We start from the raw sequence: 15,257 nt of genomic DNA on the forward strand, positions 1-15,257 counted from the left end.
AATGCGATAATAATAATAAATACTACTACTACTACTAATAATAATAATAACAATAATAATAACAATAATAAATACTGTATATCTTGTGGATTTAAAAAATAGCTATATTTTTCAAGATTCGTTCATTCGTTGTTGATCCACAACACGAAGATTATGACCCCCCCCCCGCGCAACTTATTATTGCTGCCTCACAATCAAAGGTCGTGTGTGACAGTGTTTACAAGTGGAAGCAAACATCACATCACCTGGTCTCAGAGACCCGGTGTAACATCACCTGGTCTCAGAGACCCGGTGTAGTTAGTGTTGTCAGTATTGGCTCTGTGGCTTCACAAGGTGAGACCTCCCTCACCAGTTATTTTACATTATTACTTATATCGGCCCTCAAATCTAAGAGGGTTGCTGACCTTTACTTAGTAAAAAATTATAAGCCCAAGATTGAAATGTTTATTAGTACATATAGAATATCACAATATATATATATTCAGATTTTTGTTGCAGTACATTAATGATTATAAGGATGACCAGAGAGGAGCACTACAGGAAGGTTAAGGTGCCACACTAGATAAGTTTTATTCACACTCAACCATTTACACTCGTGCATTTTACTAAAGCATTTATAAAGCTATGAGTGAAAGGACACAAGTGTGAATATCTTTACTGGATACGTTTCGGTCCTGGAACCTTTTCGCTTCAGTCCTGGGCATTTAGAGTGACTAAGGTCCCAGGACCGAAACTCGTCCCTCCTTGACTCATCCCTTCACCCATATTGTCAGTATTGATATACCTTGTACTTCACAAAGCTGTTTAAAGTATTTACTTCAATGGTAATATTTTAAAGTGTTACGCTTATCTACATTTCATTTGTCAAACATGTTTTAATTACCTCTCGTTTTATGGCACGCATCACTGTCTCGTTTTCCATGGTAATCTATCTAATTGGTCATTAAACCGGTTAATAGTGACCAGGTGCGGTTGATGGCACCTTCCACCTTGAGGCGCTAACCTGTTACACGCACTGACGTTTGACTTTGTCAAGTTGAGTGCTCTTGTTAGCTTAACTACCTACTTAAAGGGTATTTGGCCCAGGAGAGTTATTATATACACCGCGAGATATCTCTCTTATGAAGAGATATCCTAGACTGGCGGTATATAAGCTCTTACGAAGAGATATCCTAGACTGGCAGTATAGAAGTTACATGCTGCTTTCACGACACTCGTGTAGTCGATAGGTTTTAAATCTAATTAACTATCCAGTAGACCAGATCACATCACTAGGCTTGACCTCTGGTGTTGTATAGTTGTATGTAGTACTTGTTTGATAAATCCATAGCTGGCCCGTCACACATGACAGGCTACCCGTCATATTTTTATAAGGTGCGAAAAGCCTTGCTGTGCAGACCCAGCGGATGCTCGATCCTGGGGACATAGCACTGGTACATCACACAGGTGCATAGCACCTACACATATCAGTGGTTACCTGGAGGTTATTCCCGAGATCAACGCCCCCGCGGCCCGGTCCATGACCAGGCCTCCCGATGGATCAGGGCCTGATCAACTAGGCTGTTACTGTTGGCCGCACGCAGTCCAACGTACGAGCCACAGCCCGGCTGATCTGGCACTGACTTTAGGTATCTGTCCAGCTCTCTCTTGAAGGCAGCCAGGGGTTTATTGGCAATTCCCCTAATGTTTGATGGGAGGCTGTTGAACAGTCTTGGGCCCCGGACACTTAAGGTGTTTTCCCTTAGTGTCCCAATGGCGCCCCTACTTTTAATTGGGGGCATTTTGCATCGCCTGCCCAGTCTTTTACTTTCGTAGGGAGTGATTTCTGTGTGCAGATTTGGGACCATTCCTTCCAGGATTTTCCAAGTGTAGATTATGATATATCTCTCCCTCCTGCGTTCCAACGAGTACAAGTCAAGTGCTTCCAAGCGTTCCCAGTAGTTAAGGTGCTTGACAGAACTTATACGTACAGTAAAGGATCTCTGTACACTCTCTAGATCTGCGATTTCACCTGCTTTGAATGGAGATGTTAATGTACAGCAGTATTCCAGCCTAGAGAGAACAAGTACCTAGCACCGGTATATAGCACTGATATATACAATATGCATGTAGCACCGTGTGAGGGAAAAGAGAGTATTTTGCATATCAATTTTTATGGATAAACGGGGTTTGACCGTCAGCACCCCCTAGCATGGCAATATAAACACAAATGCAGTATAATGTGATCCTTTATTGACTACGTTTCGCCCACACAGTGGGCTTTTTCAAGTCACAAACAGAACTACCTGGGGTGGAAGGAACGCGAGTATTTATAGTCCGGCTGAGGTCAGGTGAAGAATGCTGCATCTGATGATGTACCGAGTGGGGCTATAGAGTCTAAAAACTTGGGTAGCTTGGAAAGGAGATTGGATAAGTTTGTGAGCAGACCTTCTACAGTGTTCTTATGTGGGATAGCGATGAAGAAGTTTCTTGGCAAGTGGTTCAGCTATGTTATAGAAGCCACTATTCTGGTTGAAGTTGTCGGATATAGAAATAAGTGATGATTCCAGGATTCTTCGGTATTGAGTGTTGTCTTCTGTGGCGATAAGTCTTGAGTTTCTGTAGTTTATCAAGTGGTTGTGTGAATTACGGTGTTGTACGCAGGCATTCCTTGTGTCGTCAGACCTGCTTGCGTATTGGTGTTCTGAAATACGTGTTTGGAAGTCCCTTGATGTTTCGCCCACGTATAACTTGTTGCAGTCATTACAAGGGATTATGTATACCCCTGCAGAGGATGGAGGCTTGTCCTGCCTACTACTGGTGATGTCCTTGATGGTCGTGGTTGTGGAGGTAGATACTTGGAATGATGTTTTGGCAAAGATGTTGGAAACATGTTTGGCAATGGAGTTGGTGGGAAGGACTATGTATCTCTTCTCGGCAGTGTCTTCTCTGGGTGTGTTGAAGATGTTTAATGCTCGCCGTCTGCAGTCTCTTGGGCACTATCAGTCCAGCACATCTCAAACACTCAGGTGATCTTCTCAATCGCATTCGCAACATCAACATCAGGAACAAGAAACTTTCCAGCCTTGACGTGACTTCCCTATTCACTAAAGTACCTACTAAACAAGCCATCGATCTCTTGCGCAGGAAAATTGACGATTCACTTGATCTTCCCATTCCAGCCAGCGATTTCATCGACCTTGTTGAACTATGTGTTGGCTTTACGTGTTTCTCTTTCGAAAATCACCTCTTTCAGCAGACTTTTGGACTACCCATGGGTTCGCCACTCAGTGCAGTCCTGGCGAACCTATACATGGAACATCTAGAAGCCGAACGTTTCTCCACCATTATTCCTTCGTCTGTCACCTGGCTCCGTTATGTTGACGACATTCTCCTCATAACTCCTAAACGCTTCAACGTTCAAGCTCTCCAAGACAAGCTCAACCAGGTCGAGCCTTCAATCCAGTTCACACTTGAAGAAGAAGTCGACAACACTCTTCCTTTCCTTGATGTTCTACTCTGCAAAGCTGACCACGAACTTCGTTTTAAAGTCTATCGAAAACCCACCAACCAAAACGATCTTCTCCACTTCTACTCTCACCACGACACCAAAACCAAACGTGGTGTAATTATAGGCTTCTTCCTGCGTGCACTCAGAATCTGCAGCAACGAGTTCCTTGAGGAAGAATGCACTATAATTGAACAAGTATTTTCCAAACTCCACTATCCTCGTCACTTCATCAGAGACTGCAGACGGCGAGCATTAAACATCTTCAACACACCCAGAGAAGACACTGCCGAGAAGAGATACATAGTCCTTCCCACCAACTCCATTGCCAAACATGTTTCCAACATCTTTGCCAAAACATCATTCCAAGTATCTACCTCCACAACCACGACCATCAAGGACATCACCAGTAGTAGGCAGGACAAGCCTCCATCCTCTGCAGGGGTATACATAATCCCTTGTAATGACTGCAACAAGTTATACGTGGGCGAAACATCAAGGGACCTCCAAACACGTATTTCAGAACACCAATACGCAAGCAGGTCTGACGACACAAGGAATGCCTGCGTACAACACCGTAATTCACACAACCACTTGATAAACTACAGAAACTCAAGACTTATCGCCACAGAAGACAACACTCAATACCGAAGAATCCTGGAATCATCACTTATTTCTATATCCGACAACTTCAACCAGAATAGTGGCTTCTATAACATAGCTGAACCACTTGCCAAGAAACTTCTTCATCGCTATCCCACATAAGAAGACTGTAGAAGGTCTGCTCACAAACTTATCCAATCTCCTTTCCAAGCTACCCAAGTTTTTAGACTCTATAGCCCCACTCGGTACATCATCAGATGCAGCATTCTTCACCTGACCTCAGCCGGACTATAAATACTCGCGTTCCTTCCACCCCAGGTAGTTCTGTTTGTGACTTGAAAAAGCCCACTGTGTGGGCGAAACGTAGTCAATAAAGGATCACATTATACTGCATTTGTGTTTATATTGCCATTGTGTCGGTATTTTATACCATTTATTTCCACCCCCTAGCATCCCGGGAAAGAACTACTGGTGTTTACTTATTAGCCAGGGTAAGTCAGGAGTACCACTCTACTTCAAACTCTCCTCCCGGTCTGTAGTCCTCTGCACTGCTCATTCTATTAAGTTAGCTGCATTGGCTTACGTTTAATTTGGCTGTTCATGCGACTCTATGCCATAACCTGTGTCCTCTGGTAACGTATATTTTCTTAGCCCGTAAGACTGGCGTTGGGTCGCTCTAATTTACAGACCACGAGGAGATGTCTTCATAGCAGTAAGGCTGTTTCTAGACCAGAGTTCCATTCTCGATCGTAGGTTGAAGCTACGATACCGATTTTCTGGCCGATTTGACTATTCTCATTATTATAATCAAGGGGAAGCGCTAAACCCGTAGAATTATACAGCGCTTGTGGGGGATAAGTGGAAGATATTCAGGCTTAATTCAGGGAACTGGAGCACAGATCCAATTCCCTAAATCAAGAGCCCCTCACCAGCGTCAAGGAACCTTCCTTGAGGGGTGATTATCCTCAATTTCACCTAGTTGAAATACTAGCAAGATAGTTTAAACATCCGACTTGACCAGAGCTTCCGATCCACCATCAAATTTACTAGTCTCAACATCACCTAGTTGTAAATGGAAAATTGTCTGCAACATTTAAGACTTCGTACGTATTCCATATATCAACGAAGTAAGCTTTCATAATACCACCATTTATTGGTTGTGAGATTTGGTCACTATAATTTATTTTTTCTTTTTCAATTGTGTTTGTTAGGTTAACTGATTTCATATTTTCAGTTTATTATTAAAATAAATTTACATTTTTTCTCATATTTTATATCCTTTTCTGATTATGAATTAATTAAATTATTTTTATTCCTTTATTTTTCCCAAAGGAAGGAATTTCGAGAATTGAACACTTTCTGGGTTCCAATCCTCACACTGATACATAGAACCTGTATACAACAATGGTAAGTAGCACTGTTACATAATACCTGAATATAGCACTAGTACATTGCACTGGTACATACCAATGGCAAGCAGCACTTAGTCATGCCGTGGTATGACTAACATTGTAGCAGTAAAAACATGTTCTGCCAACAATAACAAAAGATATAATTTGTTCTCTAGACGATGAACAAGGTCAAACCATACCACAGGCGGGACTTTTACCCGCAGTCAGAGTCGTGAAACTCAGAGTTTCACGACTCTCTGACCGACGGAGCAGAGGCAGTAGCGGAGAACGCCATACATGTAGTCATATATATTATGAATCAAGTTAGTGGGTCAGGGATCACAATAGACGGTTAGTGGTTAAAAGAAAGGCTCAGGAATTGCAACTCGACCCTCACAAATATATGTAAGGATGCATATGTGGCTCTCTTATCTCTTCAGAAAGCATCTCTTCTAATACCATCAAATCACAGCGCAATATGACCCATACAGTTAACGCTTGTTTTATTATAATAATAATAATAATACCATCTTCAGGAATACATGAATCTCTCTTTCCAAGTAATATCGTCTCTCTCTCTCTCTCTCTCTCTCTCTCTCACACACACACACATCTACACAGTTGAGCAGCAGACTCACCACCAATGCTGCTGTTGTAGGCGACACCCACGCCACAGTAGTCATTGAAAGCGACAGCAGCTACCTCACCAGCGCATCGCGTCCCGTGGCGGTTGTCGCCGTTGTCGCGGGGGAAGGGGTCGGCGTCGTTGTCATTGATGTCCGTAGACGCCAGCGGGTCCTGAAGGGAAGGGCAAAAACAACAGTCAGGGTTTAAAAAAAAAGTGATAGGTATGTGTGTACTCACCTATTTGTGGTTGTAGGGGTCGATTCACAGCTCCTGGCCCCATCTCTTCACTGGTCGCTTTTAGGTCCACGCTCTCCCTGCTCCAAGAGCTTTATCGTACTTCTTAAAGCTAAGTCTGGATCCTGCCTCCACTACATCACTCTTCACATTGTTCCACTTCCTGATAACTCTATGACTGAAGAAATGCTTAACATCCCTATGACTCACCTGAGTCTTCAACTTCCATTTGTGTCCCATCTCTGAAACATTCTGTTCCTATCCACCTTGTCAATTCCTCTCGGTATTTTATGTTATCATATCCCCCCTGTCCCTCCTGTCCTCCAATGCAGTCAGGTTAATTTCCCTCAACCTCTCCTCGTAGAACATACCCCTTAATGTAGACAGCCTATGTTCAAGTGCAACAAAAGTTCTTTCCTGGTCGCACGTCCACTCAAGGGGAACATCTTTCTTGAGAAGCCGAGTCAAAGGTCAAATGGTGGAAAATCCGGCAATGAAAGTGTGGTAGAATGCAGCTAGGCTTATTAAGGAGTGGACAGCATCCGCCGTCGTAGGTCTAAGGAATTTCTGCACAGTCGAGATTTTGGACCCATCTGTATGCCATTCTGAGTTACAACGTGGCCCAGAAACTATTTCTTTTTTAAGGAACTGGCATTTTGAGAGCTTTACTTTGAGATTAGCCTTGGCTAGTTTTTCCAGTACCCGCTCAAGTTTTACGAGATGTGTAGGGACATCCTGGGGCATCACAATGAGATCATCTAGGTGGACCATTAGGGTGTCTCCTAGAAAAGTACAGAAAATCGTCATCAAACGACTGAATGTGATCGGGCTTCCCCATAATCTGAAAGGGATCCTCTTGAACTGATAATGATCAGTAGGAATAGAGAATGCAGTCAATTCTTTACTTTGGTCATCAAGAGGGATCTGCCAAAACCCTCGGAGGAGATTAAGAGTTTAAAAAACCTTGTTATCGCCAATGTTCTATAACAGGTCATTCAGAACTGGCAATGGAAAAGGATCTGGAATCATGGATGAATTCAGTTTCCTGCAATCAATGACAGTATACCATGTTCCATCTTTCTTGGAAACAAGAATGAACGAGGCATTCCATGGAGAAGTGGACTTCTCAATAACTCCATCATGAAGCATCAGGTATGTACTGGGAGACTCGATGGGAGCGGTACACACCCTTCAATCTCTTGTGGTCGTTATTGGGTCTTCTATGGGGTTAGAGTGATCGAGTACAGTTTGGGAAGGTACAGGGAAAGACGCAAAACTGAAAATGGAGAGTGTAAGATAACACGGCCAAAATCTTGTGACCAGCCGTGTTGTATGGTATGTAAACACTGCACGAGTGTGTTTGAACATGCTAGCTGTGGCTTTGGGTGCGCAGACGAACAAGGCAAAAATACAACACAAAATATTTCTAGAACGGGATGCAAGGTTATGAAACTGAAAGGGGACTGAAAACAATTTAAGTATTTACTGTCTTTCGCTGGGGGAAATTTTAAGAATTAATGGCGACAAATTAAATAAATGAAGAAAACCACTGCATTGAAGAGGTGTTGACAGCAGAACCTGCTGGGATGAGCCACGAAAGACCACTGCGGGTGGCTTGGGACTTAAGCTGGCCTGGCTTAGGGGTTAAGCCAACTGGGGTCCCACGTGGACAGCTGGGTAGAGCTTCTTGCAGAACACAGCTAGGTCAGCAACACATGCAGAATGCGGGCTGGACACAGGAAGCGTAGAATATAGCAGAGAGGAGGAGAAAGGAGGCAGCTGGTGTGGGTTGGCGTCGACTAGGGTAAGCTGGCTCGTCCACGTAGACCAGTGTTATTCACTAATTTTTGCAAGAGAGCCACTTCGGTTAAACACATTGATTGAGAGAGCCGCAGCTACTGCAAGTTAGCGTAACTCAATTAAGTAGTACTGAGCTGCTAGTGCAATATAGTAAATGAGAAAAATTAGACATGGTAATATTAGCCTGCATATCTTGTTATTAATAGCAAAATAAAGACCAAACTTACTTAATGCTCCTTTTCTACTGGTCGGGTCTGGGATGGCTGTTCATCACTATTGCGTTTTTGTTTAACCACAAATCGATCCATCATAATGGACACTACTTGACTGCACTTTGGTTTCAAGTAAAACTAGCCCATCGCAGCTAGCTTCCACAAGCAGCAACAGTTAAGTCGTTACTTTCATATATGTTGCCGCAGTCTCAAATATCTGTTGCCTATTTTCAAACACAAATCTCCAAGAGTAACGAAATACGTCCAGTCTCCCCCGAAAGCTTGAACTCAACTGATTCAGCGAGACCACCGACGCCTAGAGCTAGACGTGTCCCTGATCAGTTTCCCATAGTGGACACGTATGATTTCTGTACGACTAGGGTAGGTATATTAGAATGTGTTATCTCTTACTGTGACTTCGTCTTCCATCTCACCTCATGAAAATATGTATCTTACTTGAAAAATTATTTTTCTATATATTTTTTTTTATTAATTAATTTATATATTTTTCGAGAGTCGTAAACTGAGTCATCGCGAGCCGCGAGCCGCGCAATGAATACCACTGACGTAGACCTTAAGCAGGATGCACGTTAGGGGCCAGACACACCAAGACAACCTCACCTCGAATTTCTGAAGCCTGAATGGGCATAGGGACGCTGTAGGAGGCAGAAGAAGGTTGCAGGAAGCACTGAGGTGCTGCAGAGCAGGAGAGGAAGTGTACACGTGACTGCTGGGCCCGGGAAGACGCTGTGACGAAAACCAAATTTTGCGGGAAGGAGGTTTTGTCCCTGCTGCCGACGAGATGCTCTGCACAGCTGCTAACGCTGTAAACAAGTGGGTGCCTTGGATGGACATGGATGTGGCTGGATGACCGGCTCTGTTCCCCTCCACCCCGGAAAGACAAAGGCGCACTCTACCGCTGAAGAAACCACTGTCACCACTGTTTTAATGTCTCCTGCGCCACTGAGTCTGGCCTTGCGATTTCTTGCTGGGTAGTGTAGAGGTAGGAGGAATACTACCAACTGACTAGTTTCGGATTAGAAAAAAAAGGGGTTCACAGAGGGCAGAGTGAGGTAGGCCGAAAGCCAGTCCAGGAGGGGAACTGTTGATCCTAGGCAGGCCTATACCGCTAGGTGTCAGCAGTGTAGTTCCCGCAAAAGATGAATTTAGCTGGCAGACAACATAGGCTGTCTACATTAACTCTAGGACTAGTCTTGTTGCAAACCTTTGCAAAATCTCTAGTTTCTTGACATACCTGACCAGGTGTGGGTTCCATAATGGCGTTGAATACTCCAATATGGGTCTGACGTATAAGGTGTACAATGCCTTGAATGACTCCTTCCTCAGATGTCGAAATGCTATTCTTAGGTTTGCTAGGCACCCATATGCTGCAGCAGTTGATTGATGTGCGCCTCAGGAGATGTGCTCAGTATGACACCCCAAAATCCTTTTCTTTGAGTGAGGTTTGCAGCCTTTGGTCCCCTAGCCTGTACTCCCTCTGCCGTCTTCCTTGACTTTCTCCAAGAGTTTGGACCTGGTGGGGTTAAATGCTAGGAGCCAGTTGTTGGACCAGGCTTACAGCCTGTCCAGATCCCTTTGTAGTCTTACCTGATCCTCATCTTTTTTAATTATCATTACCTTCACATCGTCTACAAACAAGGACACTTGAATCTATGCAGTTATAGGACTGACCCTTGTGGAACCCCACTTATCACAGGTGACCATTCTGACACCTCGTCACATACCATTACTCGCTGTTTCCTTCCTGTCAGGTATTCTCTGATTCACTGTGACGTTGATGAAGGCGTACCCACCCTTCCTTCTCCTGTCTTACTTCGGTCACCTTGTAAGACTCCAGTAGATTTGTGACACAGGATTTCCCTTCCCTGAAACAGTGCTGGTTATCATGAATAAGCTCATTCCTTTGTAGGTGCTCTACCATTCTTCTCCATGCTATACATACTAGTGACACTAGTCTGTAGTTTAATGCTGCCTGTCTTCTTTCTTAAAAACTGGGAGTACATTTGCTGGCTTCCACACCTTAGACAGTTGCCCTGTCTAGATGGATGTGATGAAGATTGTTGTTAGTGGCACACGCACTGCCTCTACTCCCTCAGGATCCATGGAGAGATGTCTGGTCCCACAGCCTTTGAGGGATATAGTTCACTTAGCAGCCTCTTCACCACCACCTCAGTTGTGTGTATTGTGTCCAGCACTTGGTGTACCCAACAATTCTGGTTTGCTGTAACTCTTTCCGTCTCTACTGAAAATATATCCTTAACTCTCGTGTTGAGCTCTTCATATATTTCTTGGTCTTTTTTATGATCTTCCCTTCTTCCTTCCTCAGTTTGATCACCTGGTCCTTGACTGTTGTTTTTTCTCCTGATGTGGCTGTACAACAGCTTTGGGTCAGATCTGGCTTTCGATGCTATGCCAGTCTCGTATTGCAGCTGGGCCTCCCTTCTCATCTATGCATATTCGTTTCCGGCTCTTCGACTAATCGCATTTTCCTGAGTCCTTCGTCTTCCATACTTTGTACTCACCTAATTGTGGTTGCAGGGGTCGCATCCCTGTGACTCATCTGAGTCTTTAACTTTCTGTCTCAGTCACTCTTGTCGATTCCTCTCAGTAATTTATGTCGTTATTTCCCCCCTATCTCTCCTGTCCTCCAGTGTCGTCAGGTCGATTTTCCTTAACCTCTCCTCGTAGGACATGCCCCATAGCTCCAAGACCAGTCTCGTTGCAAACCTTTGCACTTTCTCTAATTTCCTGACGTGTTTGGCCAGGTGTGGCTTCCAAACTGGTGCTGCATACTCCAATATGGGTCTGACGTACACGGTGTACAGAGTCCTGAACGATTCCTTACTGACATGTCGGAATGCTATTCTTAGGTTTGCTAGGCGCCCATATGCTGCAGCAGTTATTTGGTTGATGTGCCCCTCAGACGTGCTCAGTATTACACTCGCCCTAAGATTCTTTTCTTGTGTGAGGTTTGTAGTCTTTGGCCCCCTAGACTATACTTTGCCTGAGGTCTTCTTTGACCTTCCCCAATCTTCGTGACTTTGCACTTGGTGGGGTTGAAATCAAGGAGCCAATTTCTGAACCAGGCCTGCAGCCTATCCAGGTCCCTTTGTAGTCCTGCCTGGTCCTCCTCCGATTGAATCCTCCTCATTAGCTTCCCATCATCTGCAAACAGGAACACTCCTGGATCTATGCCTTCCGTTGTGTCATTCACATATGCCAGAAACAGCACTAGTCACAGCTCGTCACAGACGCCCAATATGACACTTCATCACGTACCATGACTCTCTGATGCCTTCCTCTCAGGTATTCTCTGATCCACTGCAGTGCCTTCCCTGTTATACCTGCCTGGTCCTCCAGCTTTTGCGTTAATCTCTTGTCTGGAACTGTGTCAAAAGCTTTCTTACAGTCCAAGAAAATGCAATCTACCAACCTCTCTCTTGTCTTACTGCTGTTACTTTGTCACAGAACTCCAGTAGGTTTGTGACACAGGATTTCCCATCCCTGAATCCGTGCTGGTTGCCGTTGATGAGCTCATTCTTAAGTGCTCCACCACTCTTTACCTGATAATCTTCTCCATGACTTTGCGCACTACATGTCAGTGACACTGGTCTACAGTTTAATGTTGTGTGTCTGTCTCCATTTTTAAAAATTGGGACTACATCTGCTGTCTTCTATACCTGAGGTAGTCGCCCTCTTTCAATGGATGTGTTAAAGATTGCTGTTAGTGGTACACCTAGCACCTCTGCTCTTTCAGGACCCATGGAGAGATGTGTAGTTCATTAGCAGCCTCTTCTCGGTTGTATGTATTGTCTGTCTTTCTGGAGTCCTTTCTGTCTCCACTGTGAATATTTCTTTGAATCTCATATAGAGCTCCTCACATACTTGTCAGTCGTTCCTTGTGATTTTTCCTCTTTTTTTTTTAACCAGGGTTTGATAAGGTTAAGGATCCCTAGCTTTATTGACAAGCTATTTACAGGTTAAGGATTCCTAACTTTATTGGCAAGCTAAGAGCTGTTACCTACATCAGCTCATTTGAAAACATTTTTATTGTTATGAGACATACAAGTAGGGAACAGGATGAAGTTGGAGCCATCTGTGGGCCAGCATTTTCATTTGATCAACTGACTTTATCTCGTTGACATCACCCTTATGATCTGGTCCTTGACTCTTTTTCCTCCTGATGTGACTGTATAACAGCTTCAAGTCGGACATGGCTTTCGCTATGTTATTTTTGGACTGTCGTTGGGCCTCCCTCCTTACCTAAGAATATTCATTTCTGGCTAGTACTCTCCTTATTCTCCTGGGTCTTTTGCCATCTATACTTTTTTCATTCTCTAGCACACTAGGTTTAGGCCTCTCTTCACTTAGGGGTGAACCAAGAGCTCTTTCTGGCCTTCTCATTATTTCTGTTGCCTTTGGGTACAAACCTCTCCTCTGCTTCCTTGCATATTGTTGTCACATATTCCATCATCTTATTTACTGATATCCCTGCTAGTCCTCTGTCCCACTGAACCTCGTGAAGGAAATTCCCCATGCTTGTGGTCCCCTCTATTGTAGTTTGGCTTCATTCGTCCTGCCCTTCCTGCTTCCCTCTCCACATGTAACTCTACTATCTATTCGAAGCTCAGACCCACGTGATCACTAGCCCCGAGAGGTTTTTCATATGTGATGTCCTCAATATCTGTACTACTCAAAGTGAATAATAAGTCCAGTCTTGCTGGTTCGTCCTCTCCTCTCTCTTTCGTAGTGTTCCTTACGTGTTGATGCATGAGGTTTTATAGTACCACCTCCATCATCTTAGCCCTCCACGTTTCTGGGCTCCCATGTGGCTCCAGGTTTTCCCAGTAAATTTCTTTGTGATATAAGTCACCCACAAGCAGCCCACATGGGCCCTTCTGGCCACTTCAGCCAGTGTGTCAGCTCGCTCTGTTACTCTCATCTTATACATGCCTTGGCCTCCTGCTATTCTGTGGTGAGTTATACATAACTGCAATCACCACCTTGGGCCGCCTTCCAGTCCGAAGTGTTCCTATTATGTAGTCCCTTGCCTCTCCTCTCTCCAGCTCCTCAAAATCCCATTGGTTTTTGATGAGCAGTGCCACTCCTCCACCCCCTCTGTCTTTCCTCAGGATGTGGTATCCGTTTGGAAAGATGGTGTCTGTTATCATTTCTGTGAGAGCTATGATGTCTGATGCCTCTGTGATTCCTTCATACCACTCCTTCCACTCATTCGTTATTCCACAAGCGTTGGTGTACCATACCGTTAGTATGCGTGTTATATGTAATATATAATAATGCACCCACGAACAAGTAGTTTTAAGCAATTAATAATACTGCTAGATGTACTGTTAAATGCTGAAAACCACTTGTTTGTGGATGTATTAATATGTGTACTTGTCGTGAAGATTAGTATTCCAAACTGAAGTAGAATCAAATTAGTTCCGAGCTTACCACAGCCATGTATGTACTCGCTTCCCACGAGGCGGGTTAAAATAACACGGGTTCGATCCCCGGCTAGTCGCAGTATTGTTAATGCAATATATAAAATACACACATAATATTCATTGGAAGCGCTAAACCCATGGGGGTCATACAAGTCCTGGGAATAAGTGGTAATCGCTCTTGATGGAAGGAGAGTAGCCTCAAAGGCACGCCCTTGGAAATTAACTGTGTCACTTCAAAACAATGTGAAAGGGTTGAAGGGAAGAGAGGGGTGTTTGCTAGTCAACCGATAACTCCCAGTAAAACTTTTGGTCTTCTGACCAAAGCTCTGAGCCAGCTTACTGGTCCACCACATACAAATAAGTATTATAAGATGTGTGGTGCTCAGAACAACAATGCTAAAAAAGAATTAACTTCAGTTTACTAAATTTAATGATATATAAATGTCAACCAAAATATATAAATAAAGAGGTTAACAGTGAACACACTTGTTAATTCGTTGGAAATAAAACTCTCGTTTGTACTGTTCAAGAGCAGGTTGTTCAATAAACGTCTCTTCATCATGTACAGAAACCTCAGCTCTGCTAAGCCTGGGTCTGAAGAGCCTGGCCAAGATCAGGAGACATCTGGTAGGATGGATGGACGAACAAAGGGAGGGACGGTGGGATGGATGAATGGATGGACGATGGAACAGTCAGATGCTACGACGTTTCGACGAACAGAAGAGCGGATGGAAGAACGAACCGTGAGGAGGAGGGATGTAAGGATGGATGGACATGGTACAATACCCTATTGTGAAGCGTATACAAATTATTACATTGTGAAGGATATAACTGCTCTCGAGACTGCTGTTAAACTTACAACTAGTTGAGTGGGTGGTTAAAAGTGGAAGTTAACGCTGGTTCTGTAACTCCACTATTAATGTTCATACTACAATAACCCCTGAACTCCGAACAATACAAACACGCGACTCGCAACACCAAAGCACTCCACTATTCACACTCCTAACACGATTACCACTAACATTATTATGTTGATAGTAAGTGGTAAAGCCGCGTGGGTCATTCAGGGCAAGGAGTGGTGGAGGCTCAACCCTCCGTCACGTAACTACCCCCACTACCAGTAGTCTCCTCTACACTACCCCCACTACCAGTAGTCTCCTCTACACTACCCCCACTATCAGTAGTCCCCTCTACACTACCACCACTACCAGTAGTCTCCTCTACACTACCCCCACTACCAGTAGTCTCCTCTACACTACCACCACTACCAGTAGTCTCCTCTACACTACCCCCACTACCAGTAGTCTCCTCTACACTACCCCCACTACCAGTAGTCTCCTCTACACTACCACCACTACCAGTAGTCTCCTCTACACTACCCCCACTACCAGTAGTCTCCTCTACACTACCCCCACTACCAGTAGTCTCCTCTACA

General features: G+C 44.2%; 1 protein-coding gene across 2 annotated transcripts in view; it reads right to left on the reverse strand.

Moving 5' to 3' along the window:
* Fur2 (furin-like protease 2) overlaps nt 1–15,257 on the reverse strand; it is a 1,176,928-nt gene that overhangs the window by 185,447 nt on the left and 976,224 nt on the right. For both annotated transcript variants that reach the window (XM_070083390.1, XM_070083389.1), the window contains exon 5: nt 6,120–6,279. In XM_070083390.1, the coding sequence (XP_069939491.1) occupies nt 6,120–6,279 (160 nt within the window). The remainder of the gene's footprint in view (nt 1–6,119; nt 6,280–15,257) is intronic.

Source organism: Cherax quadricarinatus, chromosome 9 (genome assembly GCF_038502225.1).
Source record: "Cherax quadricarinatus isolate ZL_2023a chromosome 9, ASM3850222v1, whole genome shotgun sequence".
NCBI classification, from domain to species: domain Eukaryota; kingdom Metazoa; phylum Arthropoda; class Malacostraca; order Decapoda; family Parastacidae; genus Cherax; species Cherax quadricarinatus.